Source organism: Myxocyprinus asiaticus, chromosome 34 (genome assembly GCF_019703515.2).
Source record: "Myxocyprinus asiaticus isolate MX2 ecotype Aquarium Trade chromosome 34, UBuf_Myxa_2, whole genome shotgun sequence".
Lineage (NCBI taxonomy): Eukaryota > Metazoa > Chordata > Actinopteri > Cypriniformes > Catostomidae > Myxocyprinus > Myxocyprinus asiaticus.
In genome coordinates this window covers 27,179,978-27,201,628 of record NC_059377.1, presented here as the reverse complement: position 1 = coordinate 27,201,628, position 21,651 = coordinate 27,179,978, and the positions used below count along the sequence as shown (strand labels likewise).

Below are 21,651 nucleotides of genomic sequence, written 5' to 3'. Positions count from 1 at the left end.
GATTACGCAATCATTGGACGAGACGTCACATCTCCCACAATCCTGGGCTGCATTGGCTATCAAAAATGGCGTCGAGGGTACCAGGTAAAATGTTGTCATAATTTTTATGACCGTTTAGTTAAGATGCCGAGTATTTGCATTTATTGTCATCGTTTTAAAAATGTATTTTACAGAATGTCTTACAATATGTGCATTTACAACGAATGTTTGTTGACGTAGTGGCTAGTTTTATGTGAATCACTGATGTCCTATACTGTGTGTCGAGCACGTCCGCACAAATGCGTGAACGTTACCACTTTTAAAATGTCGTTTTTAACACTGATTATGGTCGATGTCAAGTTGTATGTGGCTTGAGGTTTATTTGGTATCTAAGTGTATAATTAATAGATAAATGATACGTAATTCTATGGTTCTTTGATGGTTAGCCGTGTATAAAGTGGGTTATTGTGACATCTCATCTTGTTAGAGTGAACGTGAAAACTTATCAGTAACTTTTTCTGCTATTATAAACTAGTCCACCCTTAAAGGTTTTAAGTACAGTACCCCTTAACTGTAGCAAACGTACATTATAATAACTGCCAGTTGACTTTATTGCAGTGTTGTTTGGGGTTGTGTCTTTTTTGTACACGCCATTTGGTTCCTCATTTACCTCTTATTTGTGTTTATTGCCTGTCCCAATACAGCAGCAACCAGCAGGCTCCTGGTGGGCTTCAGAAAGTGGTACTATAATACATGTGGTTTCAACAGACTTGGTAAGCAGCGTCATCTCTTTAAAGTGCAACGTTTTGAAATTGTGGCCAAGCGCTGATAATTAATTTAAAACACACATGTACTGATTAATGCCTCGTTGCATGTCTTATAGGTTTGATGCGGGATGATACCATCAATGAGGACTCCGATGTTAAAGAAGCCATTCATCGGCTTCCAGAACCAGTTTACAATGATAGGATGTTCCGCATCAAGAGAGCTCTGGATCTGTCAATGAAGCATCAGGTTCTTCCTAAGGACCAGTGGATTAAATATGAGGAGGTGGGAAGTGTACCTTGTAGGGTACGAAATAAATTTTTTTGCCCACCAGCCACAGTAGCTGGTAAATGCCCATTTTTACCAGCCACTTTTATTTTTCATATACTGTATAGGTTTTATGTTTATTATGCTATATATGCTGTAGGCCTGTATAGTAAAAATGAACCTATATTGAGTATACCGTATATATGAGTGCATATATAACACATACCACAATATGATAACATATGGTCAAATTGCAATAGAGGCTAAAAAGTAGACAGGCACAGAAGAGAGAAATTCTTGTTCAAGCACCATTTCTGAGGCTGTACTAAATTATTTTGACTACACATGACAATTCACCTATAGTCCTAACTAGAGCCCAACCGATATGGGATTTTTGAGACCGATACTGATTTTAGAGGGGGAAAATTCACAGATTACCGATATGGTGACCGATATAGCTAATTTTTGAGCTGGAATGAAAACAGACCTTTTCTGTGTGGATTGTGCACCGATATGACTATGCAAAGGTACTCAGAAGGCTGCTTTCTTAAATATTTTTATCAAAGAATATTTGACATTATTATTATACATTGCCAAAAAATTCTAGAAATGAACACTGAGAAAATAAAGACTAATAAACATACAATAAATAGCTTAATAAACATCAGTACTGTTAGTATAAGTCAATTGCTGACCATTTAAATAAACTAAAATAAAAATCAGTACTGTATGTTTAGTATTAGTCAAATGCTGACCATTAAAATAAAGAATAAATTCAAATAAAATAAATAGCTAAATAAACATCAGCATTGTATGTTTAGTATCAGTCAATGGCTGACCATTTAAATAAAGAATAAATAAAAATACAATAAATAGCTAAATAAACATCAGTACTGTATGTTTATTATCAGTCAAATGCTGATCATTAAAATAAAGAATAAATAAAAATACAATAAATAGCTAAATAAACATCAGGGGCCAGTTGCACCAGCTATACGTATGTTACAACTTAGCCTAGTTGTGGCATAAATGGGCACTAAGTCACAAATTACGCTCTACTAAATATTTGAGTGTTGCACCATTACATTTATGTAGGACATAACCCAACGTATAAACTAAATATTTATGGAAGCATCCGACCAGGAGTAACGGATGGAATAAAAAGGCAGACTCATTTAATGACATCAATGAGCTCATGTTTTGCATGACAGGCTTCAATCCTTTCGACATATATGATGTTGGAATTTACACTCGTTTACATTTACGAGAGAGAAAAAAAAACTTACTTTTAAGCGGCTCTTCAGCATGAAACCGATCTAACGGTGCCGTTTTTGGAGTGCGTCGGCTGGGGTCAAGTTTCAACACATTCAAAATATATATATATATATATATATATATATATATATATATATATATATATATATATATGTTGGATATTAAAATGAATAAATGTCTATTTTTCCAGCCTGTTGTATTAGTATGTATCACCCCTCATTTATTTTAGATACAGTTCCTATATATTATTATTTACAAAGGGTGAATATACTATTTATTAAATCTACTTTTATTACATATCCTATTTTAATGTCTGGAAAACCAGACTTCTAAATATTACATTTTATAAATGCAACGACTGGAATTGTTCGGTTGAAGGGGTAACAAACTGTGAATCCTGAACAAAACAGTTTGGTGAATACATGTTTACACACTGTCAGTCAATTAAAGCAGCTACGTGGTTAGCTAGTTAGCTGGAAAGTAAAAAATGGACTTTATTTACTTTCCAGCATTGTTTCTCACCAAATAGGTAACAGCAAAGCATGAAATCAACACTCACCACACACAATCCACCACCGCACTGTTGTCTGCTGAGCTGCAAAAAGATGCTCTGATGTTTACCTTTCAGTCTGCTACATTACTTACTGCACTGACAAACTATAGCTGGCTAACCGCAAACAGATGTGAATGTGATAAACATGAGTGACATGGTTGTCAGGGACTGGGTTAACGTTATATTAGTTATATAAAATGATGGGGTCATTTTTTATTAACTTTTCAGTATGTATCTCACAAACTAGTTAGCAATTTAACAAGAGGAGACTGCTCAAATCCGCACCGTTTAACTCCGCCCTGTCTGCAGAGCCACCATCAGCTCAGTCAGCTCTGTAAACAATGGAGTCGGAGCGCACTCTGCTGGACAAACAACGCTATGACACCAATTCTAAGGCATTGTTTTCTGCATTATATGTTCTGAAAAAAGTTTTCATATCGGCGCATATCGGTAAAATATACACAGATACCGATATATCGGTGAAAGGCTAATATCGACTGACCGATATATCAAGAGTTTAAAGTTTGCCGGTAACGAGCAGCTTTAAAAGGAAATAATCGTCCGATCTGAAAAATTAAAAAAAGCAGATACATACACAATCACGAGATCTTCACAGATCTTCTTTAGTGTGTCTGATATCAACACAGATGACAAGCACGAACATCTGAAGCTCCTTTAATACAGGTAATTCACTGCAATAATGGATAATTCTGCTTGACATGTCAAGTTTGTGCTTAGATTACATTTCAACCGCATCTGGGAAAAACAATGCGCCGTTTTTTCGTGCTTTCTTTGTCTGTACTGACTTTTGCGATTCAGTATCATGCAGAACACACTGACATGAAATAGAGACCCTCCCCTCCAAATCCAAACACAAGTGGTCACTGGAGATGCATTTAAGCGACCAGGTGTAAACAGCAATGTGTGATGTGAACACATGCGTTTTTGACCACATTCGTATGTGATTTTTGTGATCCAATCACAAAACGTTTTAGACCATGTTTAGACCTGTATTTAGCGCTGACCACATGTGATCGGATCACCCAAGATGCATCGTAATACCAAGTGGAAACGGGGTCAAAGGGGGCTTAAATATTGATGTGTTTCTCACCCACACTTATCATTTTGCTTCAGAAAATATGTATTTAACCACTGGAGTCTTATAGATTACTTTTATGCTGTCTTTATGTGCTTTTTGGAGTTTCAAAGTTCTGGCCGCCATTCACTTACATTGTATGGAACTACAGAGCTGAAATATTCTTTTAAAAATCTTTGTTTGTGTTCAGCAGAAGAAAGTAAGTCACACATCTGGGATGGCATGAGGGTGAAAAAATGATGAGAGAATTTTAATTTTTGGGTGAACTAACACACTAACTAAACTAAGAGCACCTCCTGGTTCACATATAGGACACTATTCTTGCAAACAGTTTCCACATGAAAGTGACCTCTGAAAACAGCGAATCAGATGTGCATGATTATCTTAAAAATATAATTTGGTGTTTTTGTTCAAGCGTGAGTCTGTGTCTAAAGGTATTTCTTTTCATATGTCACTCCGAGACTTCTTACAGGTCACTGGCCACAGTTGCAGGCAGATGACCAAAATTACCCGCCACTGCACAAAAAGTACCCGCATTTGGCATGTGGCAGGTTCTAATTTAATACCCTTGTGCCTTGGGGTCATTATAGTTTAATTTTACAGAAATTAATTTTCAGGTGAACTAACACTCTAACTAAACTAAGAGCACCTCCTGGTTCACATATAGGACACTATTCTTGCAAACGGTTTCACAGCGAACTGTGAGGTTCTAATGAAGTAGTTAGGTCTGTTTGATTTTTAGCTTCTTATTTTATTAACATAACATATTCAATTTGTGTTTGATCAAGATCTAAATATTATCTGAAAATTTTCCTCTTTTTTGACATGCATCTCAACAGCATATATTTTTTGACAAATAGAAATAAGAATATAAAATGCAAAGTAATCTTTAGAAATCCACTTTTTTTAAAAGATTTCTTGACCCAAGAATTCCAAACCCAAAGAAATCCAAATTTCTTTCTTCACTGGAACACAAAAGATGTTTGGTAGATTGGCCAGGGAACTCTTTCCCTTACAATAAATGTAAACGCTTTTGAGCTCCTGGAATGACACATAAGCACCAAAAAAATAAATAAAAGTATTCCATATGACTTTAGTGCTAAATTCCAAGTGTTCTGAAGCCATATGATAGTATTATGTGAAATGTAAAATTGTTATTCATTCTGGTGATCTTCTCCTCTGCCATAGCTCACAAACATGTACAATATTCTGGATTTTCATTGTTGGGTGAAATATTCCTTCAATATAATTATATAAACCTCTGGTTCTGATGTGTAAATGTTTTCAACTGCTGTTACTTTTGTTCCTTGTAGGATTTGCGTTACCTTGAGCCCTATCTCGTTGAGGTTATCTGTGAAAGGAGGGAAAGAGAGGAGTGGCAGATTAAGTCAAATGAATGTGAAGTTAAAGCTCCTGTTTGGTGTGATGTCTGGTGTCTTGTATTTAAGAGAATATGTATTTGTCCCAATACCTATTAAAGTTTCCTTTGACAGAAGTCTATAAATACCTGTTGTTCTTTTCTATAATGTTTTTAAAACTTCAGTTGTTCTTTGCTTGGATTTTGGTTACTTTTTACATTTTAAAAGTCATGGCAATGTTTTCATATTCACGGCCGTGTCATATTCCCAAAGGATATTTCAACCACATAGGTAATGTTACAGTGAATTCTAAAGCAAAGGCAATTTCTTTATTTTTAAAGAATTCATTTAAACAATAAATGCACAATATACATGAAAATGACCCTTGCTTTTACAAGTAATGGGTCATATTTCATTACTACAGTCTAATGTTCTTTAAAAACAAGACAAAAAAAATAATTTGAATCGTTATACAGAAAATATTGCAAAGCCTTAAATCAGTTAATTCTTTCACATGTTAAAAATATATATTCTACGTGCTTGTAAATTATTTGTAGCAGCTGAATTCTTTGTTTCTATATTTTACGCCATCCACCTTTCCAAAGATGCTTACATATATGAGTTTCTTTAACTTTGGGCATGTCTATAAAGTTAAGTTTGAAAAAAAATTTCACACTTATTTTTCATAAATATCCTAAATACACACAATTAAATTATATTTTCACACGTTTTACACAAGTTGGCAAAATTATAGCGATTGGGAATTAGCTTATAAGCAATAAAATAAATGCAATACAAAAAGTGATATTCGCCTTTTTTTTTCAAACATCACTTGTCTCATATTTCATTTCAAGCACACTCTTCACTGACACTTGTCCACTTGGTTAAGTACACTAACTTTTGAAAAAAATGTATTTTGGGGCAAAATTGTTTAGTGTGGTGGAAATGACGTAACTATGAGTTCTGAATGTGAGACAGTCGAAACGTATTTTTTTAAATGTATTATTATTATTTCATACTTTTTTTTTTTTTTTTTTTTGATTATCGTTGTTTTAAACCAGTAATAATTTGTATTTTTATAATGGATATTCATAGTTTAATATTGAAAGTCCGGGGCCTGGGTAGCTCAGTGGTAAAAGACGCTGGCTACCACGCCTGGAGTTCGCTAGTTTGAATCCAGGGTGTGCCGAGTGACTCCAGCCAGTTCCCATAAGCAACAAAATTGGCCCGGTTGCTAGGGAGGGTAGAGTCACATGGGGTAACCTCGCGATCGCTATAATGTGGTTCATTCTCGGTGAGGCGCGTGGTGAGTTGAGCATGGATGCCGTGGTGGGTGGCGTGAAGCCTCCACACGCGCTATGTCTCTGTGGCAACGCGCTCAACAAGCCACGTGATAAGATGCGCGGGTTGACGATCTCAGAAGCAGAGGCAGCTGGGATTCGTCCTCCGCCACCCGGACTGAGGCGAATCACTACGTGACCATGAGGACTTAAAAAACACATTGGGAATTGGGCATTCCAAATTGGAAGAAAATCCAACAAAAATAATATTGAAAGTCCGGGTCTTGGACAAGGCTTAACCAGTAAAATCTGTACATAAAAGGCATTTGAGAAGTAAAATAAAAATGAAGGCCTGGAAAAAAAGTTTCCAAGTCAGTTTTAATGTGACTTTCAAATAACAAAAAGAAAAAAGTTGAAATCTGGCCATTTGATTAAAAATCAACCCATGGGACATGAAATTGCCCGAAGTTGAAGAAACACCTATATATTTATGTATATTTACAAAGGTGCTTATATTGTATACTGAATCTAACTGTTAAAATATCCCCCTTAAATCAGTTACAGTAAAACATTCTAATTTCTTGTTCACCATGAACAGGTTCACTCCATCATTCTTTGCTCTCTCCGTTGGTTTACGCTATTCACCGTATCAATGAAGTTGCCTATGACACTGTTGAAAGAGTGCAACATGGAGACCCCCAGCTCGTTACTCGTCTCATTGATGTCAGGATCGTAGGCTCCAAGCAATGGGGTGCAAACTTCTACATTTCCTTTCCCCACTCTCTCAAGGATGCCCACAAGTTCAGTCCTGGCTTGTTGGAACTTCTCTCTATCATAATTCAGCAGTGTCTTGTCGTCCAGTGGGTACGTTGCGTTTTCAGAATAACAGTCACGAGGCACGGGTAGCTCAACATATCTGTTGATAGCATAGACATTCAGAAAGACTCAGATGTTGGTCTACAGTTTAATCCTCTGATGTGTTATTAAATTATTTAAAAAGTCTTAAAGCTGATGTAAAATAGCCTACTTTCTCTTATCCCCACCTAAATACACAGAGACAACTAAAAGTACGCCATCCGTAAAAAATATCTTGCATGCATGTAGTCATACCTCAAAGCTGGAAAACCCTGAGCCAGCACACTGAAAAGATGGCGCAGGGCAGCTGTGCTCAATGGGTTACCCAAGATCTTGAATTCTTGGAGTCCCTGGCAGGGAGCCAGTGCTTGGGTGAGCAGATTCAGGCACTCTTCATCCAGTCCACATTCTTCCAGACCCAGGCTAGTGAGTGTGGCAGAACACCGCTGCAGGAGTTTCCGAAAGGTGTTCGGGAAGAGGTCAGCTACTCCGTGACCACTCAGGTCCAACTTTACTAAGTGCTCACTGTGCAGGCTGTTGGCAAAGTAGGCCATGTCCACTGCGTTGATGTTACAGTTTGCTAGCTCTATACACTGCAGTGGAGTTTGAAGTGGACTGGTGAAAGAGAAAGATCAAGATCTTAATTAGGGTAACAGCATCACACTAGCACACTGGAAATACTAATAACATTAAACAAGTAACAAAATTATGTAAAAATAAATAAATAATAATAGTAAATATTTAATATATAACACACATAAACTGCAGTGTGGAGACTTCCAGAAACACATTCGAGTGGCTCACTAATTAGTTTTTTTTTTTTTTTTTTTTTACAATTTATGACTTTCTTCTGCAGAACACAAACAAAGATTTTTAGAAGAATATCTCAGCTCTGTAGGTCCAACCAATGCAAGTGAATGGTGACAAGCTCGATTAAACTTCCTACAGCACCATCTAGCCCTTTGCGTATGCTTTAAACGCTAGAAAGTGTGATCGAGCTTGAAACCATGATCGTGCCTAGAGACTGCAATGGCAAGATGTACAGTGAAGGAGTTATATTTTGGTCTGTTCTCAACCAAAACTGATTAGATGGCTTCAGAAGACACGGATTAAACCACTGGAGTCTTATGGATTACTTTTATGCTTTTAAGCTCGATGTGTTGTTTTGGAGCTTCAAAGTCTTGGTCACCATTCGCTTGCATTGTGAGGACCAACAGAGCTGAGATATTCTTCTAAAAATCTTTTATTGTGTTCAGCAGAAGAAAGTTATACACATCTGAGATGGCATGAGGGTGAGTAAATGATGAGAGCATATTCATTTTTGGGTGAACTATCCCTTAAATATATACAACAAATTGTAATATGTCTAGCATGCACTATAAATGCAGCATGTACTGCATTGTGATTAACAGCAGTGCTTAACTTAGAATTCATTCTATTTCAAACAACATATAAATCCCATGTAACCAGTGTTAGGTGTAATCTAATTACAAAGTAATTAATTATTGTAATCGAATTACTTTTTTAGTACAACAAGTTGTGTAGTACAAAACTCGTGGTGTTGAGTGTATGGCTTGCATGTCAATAAACAAGGAGGAAATATAGACATTGTTTTGAATGAAAAAAAAAACTTCTGTGAAAAGCATTTTAAAAAGTATCTTAAAAGTAATTAGCAATGTGATTAATTTAATGAAGTAAACATTACAATTTTAAATAAATAAGTATTAATTTGAAGTGCATTCATTTTTTAAGCAACTTACCCAACACTGTATGTAACATACAATCACTCTTCATTTATAAACTCACTATCAATTAATTAAATTTGTAAAAGGTAATAAAAGCCATATAAAATCCAAGAAATATTTTTATTTAACATGTTACATCTGCTTCTGAGGTGAATTATTACCTATTGGGCTAAATAGTGTTGTGGAACTACAAATCACTCTAGTGCTCACAGTGTTTTGACTGTTATTCGGTTGCAGTGCTATTTAAATGTAGAAGGTATTGTGTTGCCAGGCTCATGTCCTGGCCTCTTACAGCCATGCAATGACACAGCTGTCTGCATTCTAGCAGTCACACAAAACAAATAGGGAGCCATCCAATGTCAATAACAACACTCTTGATATAAAACAAAGCTGATTAGGCCTGCGATCTTTATAATACAGTTCTCAAATAAGCTGACATTCTTACATCTCTCTGATCTAACATATTAAATAAACTTTATTTATGACTTCCATAATTTATAGTAGATGAATTTACTGATATTTTTACATGACACCAATAATTGTGTTTTGAGACACCTGAACTGTATACCGGGGCTAGTTGTCACAGGGACTATATCTCAGTAACGATAAGATTTTCAGTCAAAAGTCCAATTGCTCAAATGATCGTTTTCTCTAGCAGACATATGTTGGTTTGAACACCTAGTTCAAAATTCTCTTAAATTAAAATATTTTTTGTAAATTTTACCCTCCAAAGTAAATTTTCTCTATCACATTTTTTGTTAAAGCTCTTGGGTAACAAATGAACATAATCAAACCTCACTGGCACACATTAAGGCAAGGGTCAATGATATTATGTAGGCAGATTTTTGCCGGAAAGGTTTAAATATGTTCTTAGGACAAAGGTATATTTCATGAAAGTCAGGGCAAGGCAGGTTGTCACATGTTTAAAATGTCATTAATTTATACAACTCATCAATTGTATATGTTGGTCCAAAAATGTTTTGATATTTTTGTACATTACCTTTTCCATTTTTATTGTTTAATAAATATATTTTAGTGCTTCATAATAGAGCTGTTCAGCTTTTAGTCCAAAAACCCGGAAGAGAATTCGCCATGGTTTCCCTCTGGATTTTCCTATGGGTTTTTAAACTAAATATAATAAGGTCTGTGAATTTTGAAGCCTTAATGAATTACATACTGTTTTTAAAAAACACATGGCGGATTCAAAATTCATGTTTGAGGCATGAAAGTGTGTCATTTGTGTTGTAGAACAAAACCGTCAAGTAATGTTTACCACAGACCTTATTTTATTATTAAGTTTAAAAACCCATAGGAAAATCCAGAGGGAACCCATGGCGAATTTGACTTCCGGGTTCACCTTCAAATCGACGTCACGGCTGAACATTTCTATTGTTTTACTGGTACGCAATAGCAAGAGGGTTGCGTAATGATGTCAAATGTAAAGCAATTTTTCTATATGCAAAAACTCTTAATACTTATTTTCTGTTTTATACAAGAGTCACAAACTCTAGTGATTTGAAGTTTTGGAAATCTCAGTGGGGTGATGAGCTGTTTTCTTCTTACGGTTCTAATTTCTCAGCAGGTGTCCTAACTTTAAAGCACAAATTTAAGGGTAAAATTATAGAGACAATCTCTGATACTGAAGGCCATTTTCTTTTTTTATTGGTTGCTTTAAATGATTTCATCTTTGTAACATTTACAGATTTAATGCTACAAAAAATAACTTCAAATTGTTTAATTCAATAGAAACACATTTAGAATATTTCAAATCTAAATATTCTAACTTGCTTATTCTCTTGGGTGGAGACTTAAATCAAACTTTAAACAACTCTTTGGACAGATCACCACCTAGATTATCTAATGGATCATCAGGCCTTTGTGATTTGATCTCCCGATTTGGCCTAATTGACATTTGGAGGGAAAAACATCCTCACGCTTCACAGTTTACCTGGACTAACAGCTCTGGTTCACTGAGGTCTAGGACTGACTTCTGGTTAATATCTGACTCTTTATTTGATTGTCACTAAGGTTGACATTTTGCCTTCTCCACTGTCCGATCATAAATCCATAATTCTATCTTTTGATAACCCATCTTATTCAAACACATATAGTTCATATTGGAAATTAATCTCTGCTTTATTAGAGGATGAGGAAATTTGTCGATCTGTGATATCTAGGATTCAATATTTTTTTAACAAAGCTCAAGCTGAAGATAATTTTGGTTCTATTTGGGAGTTATTGAAATACAATATTAGGTTAATGCTACTTAAAACTGGTACTCAAAAAGCCAAGCAATATAAATTAAAGGAACTCAACATTGTTAAAAGAATTGTCTGTCTCTCCTGCATCCCCTTTGAAAATGTATCAGTTGTCCAGAAATCAGAATTGGTTGAACTACAGAATTCATTAGATAACTTGATACGTAAAGCAAAGGGTGCTTTTGTTCGAAAGAGGTGGCTGGAAGAGGGAGAACGTGATTCCAGCTATTTTTTTCAAATTAGAGAAACAGTGAAGTCATCTTAATTCTATAAATAGTCTTAATGTAAATGGAGTGGTTTTAAAGAATCATAAAGAAATGTCTAATTATTGTGAAGAGTTTTATAAGACCTTTATTGTCCTAGACACTCTCAACATATCTTGGATTTATTTTTTAACTCCCTTGACACGGACCATATTCCCAAAATTGATGATAATGGCAAGATTCTGTGTGAATCTCCTATTCAAATTAAAGATATCTTTGAGGCGATTGACAAGTTGAAACTAAATAAATCTCCTGGAAATGATGGTCTGACCACAGAGTTTTATAAGAAATTTTCAAATGATCTTTCTCCATTTCTCCTAGAAGTTTATTTAGAAAGTCTTCATAAGGGTACTCTCCCACCCTCTATGACTCAGGGCGTTATAAATTTGATCCCTAAACAAATTTACAAAATATTAGCCATGGTTTTTGTTAAAAAGATTAAATGTGACTCTATTATCTGAGGAAGCTGGGTGCTATTTTTGTTTCTTTCTGTGCTGGCTCCGCCTAGCGGCTGGAGTTTGTTTTGTGGCATGACTCCAAGCAACTTTTGCATTGACGGAAGATCTTTTTTACACTGCGGCCAGATCGAGAATGGACACTTTGGATGACCGCAAAATATCTACATGCTCACATAAAGGACGTATTTATAAAGTTGACGGGCTGAGTAAGTTATAGTGTATTTTTCTTTTCTTTTTCTTTTTTTTTTCTTTTTTTTTTGCGGCCTCTGAGTTAGTTTGGCTCTTGATCATCCAAGGAACCAGGATGCCGGTTTTGTTTTTCGTGCTGGCTCCGCCTAACGGATGGAGCTTGTTCTGCTGTGGATATATCTGTTTGTTCTTTGTGATTATTCCTCCTGCTTGCTGGAGTCTGTTTTGTTGAGTATTTTTATGGGACATTGGAATGATTATGTCATCCGCTGAACTCATAACAGCTGGCTCACTGAACAATTGCTTGTCTGTCCGAGGAAACTGAACGGCTTTATATCAGCTGGAGTTTATTTTGTGGAGGAACACACCTTCGAGATGGTTCTGTGAATGAGTCTACATGTTTTTTCTGTTATTCTGCCTGTTGGCTGGGGTCTGTTTTACAAAATATTTTCTGTTATGTAATTTTGCCTTACAAAATTTGTATAGAAGCACCGGACTTGAGCAATCCGATGGCAAAGTTGTCACGGGGGCTCTCATAGGCGTACATGGACTCTTTGAGTTTTAAGGGATTGACGCCGGTTGGCGCTGTCATGCGTGGGGTTAATGTGCACGTTTTTCTTTTTTCTGTTTGTTTTGTTCGGGTGGAAATTCAGGGTTTGATTGTTGCATTAATGGGGAATGTGGTCTGTATAATCTTGTTTTTGACACACAATTTATTTATTTTTATTATATCAATATGTCAAATGTTAATACGAGTGTACTATCTCTCTCCACATGGAATGTGAATGGGTTGGGGCACCCCATAAAAAGGTGGCACCCTTTTTTCTTAAACGTAAGAAATATGATATAGTGTTTTTTCAAGAAACACATCTTACCCTGCAGGAAGCTGAAAAATTTTGGAAGATATGGGGTGGGCATGTTTTCTTTAGTGCTGGCTCAAGTAAGAGCAAGGGAGTCATTATATTGATTAATAAACATCTACAATTCAAATTTCTCAAACAGATTAAAGATAAATTAGGAAGAGTCATTATTGTTTTAACTGAAATTCAGGGGCAAAGTTTGATTTTGGCTAATATTTATGCACCTAACACTGATGATCAGGGCATTTTTATAGATCTTGAAGGGATGTTGCAAGCCGCTGGCAACCCTCATGATATAATATTGGGAGGAGACTTTAATATTTTGATGGACTCAGTCCTTGATCACAGTGAAACAAAAGTGTGTAAGTCCCCTAGAGCAACACTGACGCTTCACAGGATGTGTAAAAATCTTGGTCTTGCAGATATTTGGTGACTTTTGAACCCATCTGGTAGAGACTATAAATTTTTTTCATCAGCCCATAAGATTTATTCTTAACACCCTTTCTGTTGGTCAGAGTGGATTGTGAGGGGGGTTGTTACACTCGGCGACCTGTATGAGAGTGGAGTGTTGAGATCTTTTGAGAATCTGGGTCATCATTTTGGGATTCCCAGATCTCAGTTTTATAGGTACTTACAGCTGCGCCACATGCTCTGTACTATTTTTGGGAGTAGCACACACCCCCCTAAAGCGGCAGATGCTTTGGGAGAGGTGATTACTGCTTTTGGAAATTTCATGAGGCATCAGTGTATTACTCCCTGCTGGTTTGGAGTCTGGGGGATGGAGCTTTAGCTTCTATCAAGAGATTATGTGAAAAAGATTTGAATTTGATATTGGAGGAAGAAGTGTGGACTAGGGTTCTAAAAAATGTCACGTCTGCATCTAGAGATGCAAGGGTTTGCCTTATGCAATTTAAGATTCTACATAGATTTTACTGGACCCCCTCTAGATTATATAGGCTTGGTCTTAAAGACACACCCAACTGCTGGTGATGCCAATCAGAAGTTGGAGACACAACTCATGCTTTTTGGGGGTGTGTTAAGATTCAAGATTTTTGGATGAAGGTGCAGAGCTACAGTATTTGTTTGACATTTTGGGCACTCAAGTTTTGCTTTGCCCCAGACTTTGTATTTTGGGTGACAGAGCTGTCATAAATTTGGGGGACAAATTTATAAAAAAATTGGGTTTTAACAAGTGTTATGATTGGCAGACAAGCCATTTTAAGGGGTTGGAAGTCCAACAGAGCACCATCATTTCTAGAGTGGTGTACAGAGATGGGGAGGGTGGCAGCGTTTGAAGAAGGGGTATCTAGAGGATTGGGTAATTTGGACTCGTTTATGGGAAAATGGGGCAAATATTTGGCATTTTTGGAGGGCTCTTGGGGAGGGACAGTGGAGAGAGAGATGTAGAGGTTATGTGTGTGAATAATTATATTTTATTAATTATTTTATTTTTTAATATTTGTTTTTAAAATCGTTTTTAAACAACCCCACATCCTTTTGGAATGTCATTCCAAATCATATTTTCAGTTCAGTTGGAGGTTTCCATTTTTTCTTGCGCTGCAGCTATGACATCTCTAAAATACCTTTAACTTTATCTAGTTTTCATAAACAGGCTTTAATTTGTTTGTCCCTAATATATAATTATAATTTTTCTCCACATATTTATTTTATCTGGAACAACAAAAATATTAGATATAAAAATAAAACTTTTTTTTTTTTTTCTTTTCATAATTGGTTTGATAAGAATATACTTTTAGTGAGTCAACTTTTAGATGATAGGGGTGTCCTGCTCACTTACAAATATTTTAGGCAAGAATTCTCTTTTCCAGTACCCCCAAGAGAGTATGCCATTGTTTTTGGTGCAATTCCTGATTCTGTCAAACTTTTAGTAAAGCCTGGCCATAAATGTTTTTTATGCTCTCCTCCTATTTTTGACAAAACTAATTTATTTGTTGACCAATGTCTTTTCAGTAGCATGTCAAACAAAAATTTTTTTTAATTCTTAACAGATCTCAGATTTCTCGACCTGCTTGTGTATGTTTTTGGAATAATAAGTTTAGTGATATAGACAAAAAAAAAAAAAAAAAAAAATCTAATAAAGTTGTTCTCTTATTAAAATTATACATAATTGTTACCCAGTAAATTATAAACTTGCTAAATTTAATAATAGTATTTCCCCCATGTGCTCCTTCTGTCATCAGTTTGAAGAAACAATTATTCATTTGTTTTGGTACTGTACTTATTGCAAAATATTTTGGGTTGACTTTTCAAATTTTGTTAAAAAGTATTTATCTTCAAACTTCTGTATAAGCCAAAAAATTATTATTATTTTTTTTTTTTTGGTGAAGCTTTGAAATTAGTCCCTTCTCATTTTAATTTTATAATAAATTTATTACTTTTTCTTGCCAAATTTTACTTTCATAAGTGGACATTTTCAAAGAAAACTCCTTCCTTTTTTATTTTCAAGAAAGATATTGATATATATATATTTAAATTCTTTAAGGAATTCAAAAAATTCTATTGCATGTAAGACTCTTTCATGGTGTAATGCATATAAGCTAGTATAACAAGCTTTGTCATAATGTAATGTAACCCTCATTGTTCATTGTTTTGTCTTTGTCTTTGTAATTGTTATTGTTATCGCTGCTGTAGGCAGCGTATGCGTTTCGGTTTACTTTTGCCATTATATGTCTGTTTATTTTAATGCAACACCCTGTGTGCCACACACAGCCCTTTTATTATACTGAAACACACAGATATTTATTACTGCATGGCAATGGGATATTGGAAGTCTTTGATACAGTTAGCCATCCTATACGTAGACTATATGTTTAAATAGTCAAAAATGTTATGTAACTAAATTCAGTTATATATATTTGAAAAGTTGACAAAAAATAAAACAGTGATAGCAGTGTCAAAAAAAACAAAAAACTGGTACGCAATATATCAATGAGGAAAAGGTTTTTCCTGCTTAAATTTGGACACTATAACAATATCAATAAACATTTTCCTTATTTTGAAATGTATTTATTTATTAAAAGTTTGTTGCCTCAAGGCAACATTGTACCACAATGGACAAATTGAAACATTTGACATTTTCATACAGAAAGAAGAAATATATTTACTGAAAACATCAATTTCTTTAACCAAACACTTGAACAAACAGATTTATCTAGTTTTTAATGTATTACACATTTCATATTTAAAAAAAGTAACATTTAATATCCAGCTGTTGCTCTCAGGCAACATTGTACCATCGTGGAACACAAGTATTACCAAACCATCATATCATCAAGTTATCATTTCAAAACATTACAATTGTTTCAAGGTAAAACTTTAAAAATCACCATAACCTTATCCTAATATGCACCTTATCCTAATATGCACAAAATCTCCTTCCTCACTAATGGCACCTCCCTGATTGTGAAAGTTGAGGAAGCAATTCCTCTCAACAGAAAAACACTGGTAGGTAGCACATTTTGAGCACTGCACTTTTACAATGCCTGAACAACCTGGGTATTTGCATCACCCTTTTCTTTCACCCCAAACAGACAAAATTGAAAGAAAAGGGTGCTGTCTGATCTAAGCAAACCAGCGTTGATGGTCGTGGTTCTGCAGGGGTTTTTGGACGCTTTTCAGGCTGTTCTTCCTCACTGTGCTGTGATGGTCTCCACCTTCTCTTCAAGGCCTTCCTCTCCATACAGAGACATGCTGCAACTTCATCTTTGAATTTTGCATGGCTGCACACATCCTTTGGGGGGATGTCACAGTCTCTGCTGTCTCTCCGGTAGAGGAGCCAGGCCTCAACAACAGTCAGATCAAACATGTGGAAGACCACTTTGTGATACCACTTTTTGGATCGAATCTTTGTTCAGTAGAGGGCGATGAGGGAGTCCAGTAGATCAACCCCTCCCATCCCTTTGTTGTACATGGTGACAATGCTTGGGCATTTCACCTGGACTGTTGTCTTCCTTTTTTTGTCCCATCTCATCACAGTGGTTGTTGGATTCGCTGAGGCAAAGGTGGAGAGGAGAATGACTGCACGATTATCATGCCATTTCACAGCCCTGAGCGTAACCCCATTATAAATGGTCTCCTTTTCCTCAAAAGCCCCCCTTCCTTTCCATTTCATGTCTCAATCAATGGGGAGACAGCATCTAGCCAGACGACTGGTTCTGACTGTGCCAAGGCAGTGAATCTTCCTCTTTTCCAACAACATCTGCAGGTCAACACTGGAGAACCAGTTGTCGAAGAACAACTTCTGGGAGATGTTGTCTGGAATGATGCTTGAAAGGGTTAGCACTATGTTGCCACTCACGCCTATGTCAGGCTGCCCATTGCAGGGAGAGATACACCCAATGTACACCTCAAAGTTGTAGACTATGCCACTGTTATCAGCAAGAACAAAGATTTTATATCCCCAGCATTTTGGCTTCTTGGGAATTTTTCCCCCTTGAATGGGACAATTTGTTCGTCCACACAAAGATTTCCATCAACTGAGATTGCTTGGAACTTCTCCAAGAGGGATGTCAGCAGTGGGCGCACCTTGTACAGCTTGTCATAAGCTGGGTCTCCAATAGAAGACCCAGCCAACCTAGTATGCCTGGTATGGCCTTATGTGATTCCATTATGGTACAATGTTGCCTCGAGGCAACATGCAGTTTTTTTGTAATGTCCTATGATACATTTGATGATATATAAATGTAAAGTTTTTGAAAATACTTCTTTACTTACCAATGAAGGTTGTAAAAGTGGACAAAAATGAGTGAAAAATTCACTTTTCTTTGGAAAAAATATGGAGCCATGTGACGTGCACATGTGCTGAAAGAGGAAACAAAATGGACCCCTGTGGGTCATGTGACCACTTTTTTGCATTTTCATTGGTTAGTATTTGAGTTCTCCCCTGAGATTGCATTGACCAATTAAATGGGTGTCTCATGTAAAATACGCTGGCTACCACCCCTGGAATTCGCTAGTTCGAATCCCAGGGCGTGCTGAGTGACTCCAGCCAGGTCTCCTAAGCAACTTGGCCCAGATGCAGGGAGGGCAGAGTCACATGGGGTAACCTCCTCGTGGTCGCCATAATGTGGTTCGTTCTCGGTGGGGCGCGTGGCGAGTTGGGCGTGGTTGCCTCCACATGCGCTATGTCTCCGTGGCAACGCGCTCAACAAGCCACGATATAAGATGCGCAGGTTGACGGTCTCAGACGCGGAGGCAACTGTGATTCGTCCTCCGCCACCAGACTGAACTGAATCACTACGTGACCACAAGGACTTAAAAAGCACACTGGGAATTGGGCATTCCAAATTGGGGAAAAAAAAAAAAAAAAGTTTTTTTTTAAAAAACTAAAACTAAAATAGGCTATGTTGCCTGGAGGCAACACGGTACCATAGAGGGTTAAAATTTGCTGAAAAGCCTAAGTAGGCGGTTAAGTGCAGGCGTAGATGTAACGAGAGGAGTAGATTTTCTTTTGGTTATTGTGATGGTTGGTGATGGAGGACCATGTACCCTCAAAATGTTCACATGTAACCTACACCACTGGTTTAATGACACTCTATTGTAACAGCTTACTCCATAAAGTGTAACAATATGTCCCGCCAAAAGGTCAACGTGTGTTCAATGAACTGTATCTTTTTTCCTTTGCAGTGAAGGTGAAAATGTACAGTAGCTTTTTTGTAGCCAAGACTTTAAGGTATGTGGCTATGCAGAAATTGACTTTGAAAAATAAACCTACCCTTACAAATGTTCACTGCAGTGAAAAGTGTGACAACTAGCTACGGTCTCCCAATACCTCAACTCACATTGCTAAAATGTGGTTTTAAAGTCCTTACCTCAGAAGTTTCCTCAGGTGTCCAGTAAGAGTGGAGAAGCCCAGATAGAGCTCTCTTAGCTCAGTCAGTTCACTCATCAGCTCACCCAGAACTCCCAAGAGGTCCACATCCTCTGGACCCAACCTGTGTACATTCAAAGCCTGTGCTGGAAACGTGAGTGAGCGCAGCTGAGGGAACTTCAGCTTGGAGAGCATTACCTCAATGTGTGGAGCCTCCAGGTGTACATTGTGCACCACTTCCAGCTTCTGCAGGCCATGTGGTTCCACTAGCTTCAGCAAATAAAAGAGATTCTTGAGGGCCAGTGAGTCCACACGTAGGCCTACAAAGTGCAGCTTTAATGGGCAATGTCTGTGCAGCAACAGAGCCTGTGCTACCACCTCGTAGTTCCTTCCTGTAACAAAGGCATCAAGACGGACATCTACCTCCACATCAAAAGCTGATGGTGCTGCTTGGCCAGCCTGCATGGACACCATAGTCTCATAGCACATGCTAGTAAGCAGTTCGGTGCGTGCCCAGCGACCAAGCGTACGGCTGCATGGACAGACCTGGTGTTCTGTGTCTTGAAGACCAATCATATCTACAACACGAAGCATTTTTGCATAAGTGCTTGGCGCTTGAAGCACATAGTCCTTCAGACCTTTTAGAAAGGCCTCCAGACAGATTCTGCAGGTGCGGGAAGTCAGATCATCTGGACAGTCCACTGTTCTGCCCAGTAACTTGCGCAAGTTGAGCTCTGTGAGAGGCCACGTCTGGACCAAATCATGGAGCACTGTGGGCTCCTCACGCAGATAGCTGGCCTTGAAAAGGACTGGGTAGAGATTGTAAGACAAGCAATTGAGGCTCTTACATGCATTTGGGCCATTCTGAACGAAGCCCTCTGCCGCTAAAAACTTGAGGCTCTTCATAGCTGTGCTTGTCAGCTCCTGAAATGAATCAAACTTCTTCTTTAGAGCTGTCAGCCTTTAAGAGACGTGGTGTGTTTCTCTGCCTTCTTTGCAACAAAATATATATGTGCGTCAACCCTTGGTAAGAACAGAACCTGAAGGCAGTGTTGCCTACTGAGTGAGAGAATGAGGTGGGAGGTTGTTGAGAGGGGGGTTGGTTATTTATAGAAGCAGCTGTCTCATACTAGCAGACTGGCTAACAGGCAGAGGTTAAATAGCAATTACATTTTGGAAACCAAATAGAAGTCTCTTGACTATACTCATTGAAGGACAATGGAGACAACAATTAGCACAATGCAATTATTCTGTGGCTACAGTAATAATATGGCTTAATCATTGTGATTGATTTAAAATGGACTTTATTAAAGGGTTAGTTCTCCCAAAAATGAAAATTCTCTCATCATTTACTCTCATGAAATCACAGATGTGTATGACCCTCTTCTGCAGAACTCAAACTAAGATTTTTAGAAGAATATCTCAGCTCTGTTGGTCCATACAATGCAAGTGAATGGTGACCAAAACTTTGGGGTGAGAACAGACCAAAATGTAACTCATTTTTCACTGTACATATTAACAGCAGTCTCATGATTTCAAGCTTGATTACATTTCCTATGGTGCTATCTAGCGCTCTGCGCATGCACTACTAAACACTAGGAAGTTTAATCGAGCTTGAAATCATGATCCTGCTTCTGATTTATGAAGCACTTTGAGTTACACTTGATGTAAGAAAGGATATATACAAATAAAAGTTATATTACTATCATTATTATTATCTAGTAATCTGCGATTAACTGAGAAAAAAAAATTTTTTTCTTACTCAAGCTTTTATTTTTCTTGGTACATTATGTGTTTTTCTGTCGTTTTTAACAATGTCAGGACTTCAACATGCCATTTTCTATGATAATATAAGCAGCCATATTCAGAACATAAACATGGAATATAGTTGTAAAGACTATCTTTGGTTTAAAAACACTGACTATTTCTATAAAATAAGCAAGCTTACTCTTAAAAATACATTAATAAGAACATTGACATATGAAATGACTACATAAAACTGGTCATATCTATATAGAATATAATCCTGAGGAAAAAATCTTCAGTTTCAAAGGCTCCTAAATTTGAGAGTTATCTTGCAACTCATAAACCCAAGTATTACAATTACTTTTAGAACTAAGCATATACTAAATACTAATATGCTATATTTTTCAAACCAAAAAGGAAACCCAAATGTATTATATCGAAATCGGAGCTCTGAAATCTTGGATAAAACCAGTTTGAGCTTAAAGCTTAAGTGTGTAACTTTCTATGTTAAAACATTTCCTCATATCCCAGTTTAATATGCAAAGACAACTGTAAGTTAGCCATTTGTGGGTTAATTTTCTCGAAAAGAGTAAACACTGTGTCTCTGTGGTCCGACAAAAATGCTGTTTGTTTTGAGCAACCCGTCCAGCCTGACACAACAACACTGACACAACCAATGGCATGAGTTTGGGGCGGGACTGTCTGTTTGTTTTAACAACAGCAGACAGGGGGCCTATTCACAAAACAAACGTTTATTTTTTCAATTCCATTGGATGGTGCAGAAATTACACACTTCTGCTTTAACAATTCCATTTAGAACCACAAGAGGGAAGCACATAGCAACATAATGGGTGTGAATGCAGATGCCGTTTAT

General features: G+C 36.9%; 2 protein-coding genes across 2 annotated transcripts; one reads left to right on the top strand and one right to left on the bottom strand.

Moving 5' to 3' along the window:
* The first annotated feature begins 686 nt into the window (after positions 1-686).
* LOC127425455 (cytochrome b-c1 complex subunit 7-like) lies at positions 687-5,470 on the top strand. The gene is made up of 3 exons (XM_051671482.1): positions 687-752; positions 863-1,029; positions 5,249-5,470. Exons 2-3 carry the CDS (start codon positions 868-870, stop codon positions 5,411-5,413), a joined length of 327 nt encoding a protein of 108 aa, XP_051527442.1. The 5' UTR covers positions 687-752; positions 863-867; the 3' UTR covers positions 5,414-5,470.
* Positions 5,471-5,601: 131 nt separating this feature from the next.
* On the bottom strand, positions 5,602-21,651 carry LOC127425416 (leucine-rich repeat-containing protein 14B-like). Its single transcript, XM_051671424.1, has 3 exons — positions 19,033-21,651; positions 7,684-8,043; positions 5,602-7,489 (listed from the first exon to the last, which is right to left on the bottom strand). The coding sequence occupies exons 1-3, from the start codon at positions 19,935-19,937 to the stop codon at positions 7,174-7,176; spliced, it is 1,581 nt and encodes a 526-aa protein (XP_051527384.1). The 5' UTR covers positions 19,938-21,651; the 3' UTR covers positions 5,602-7,173.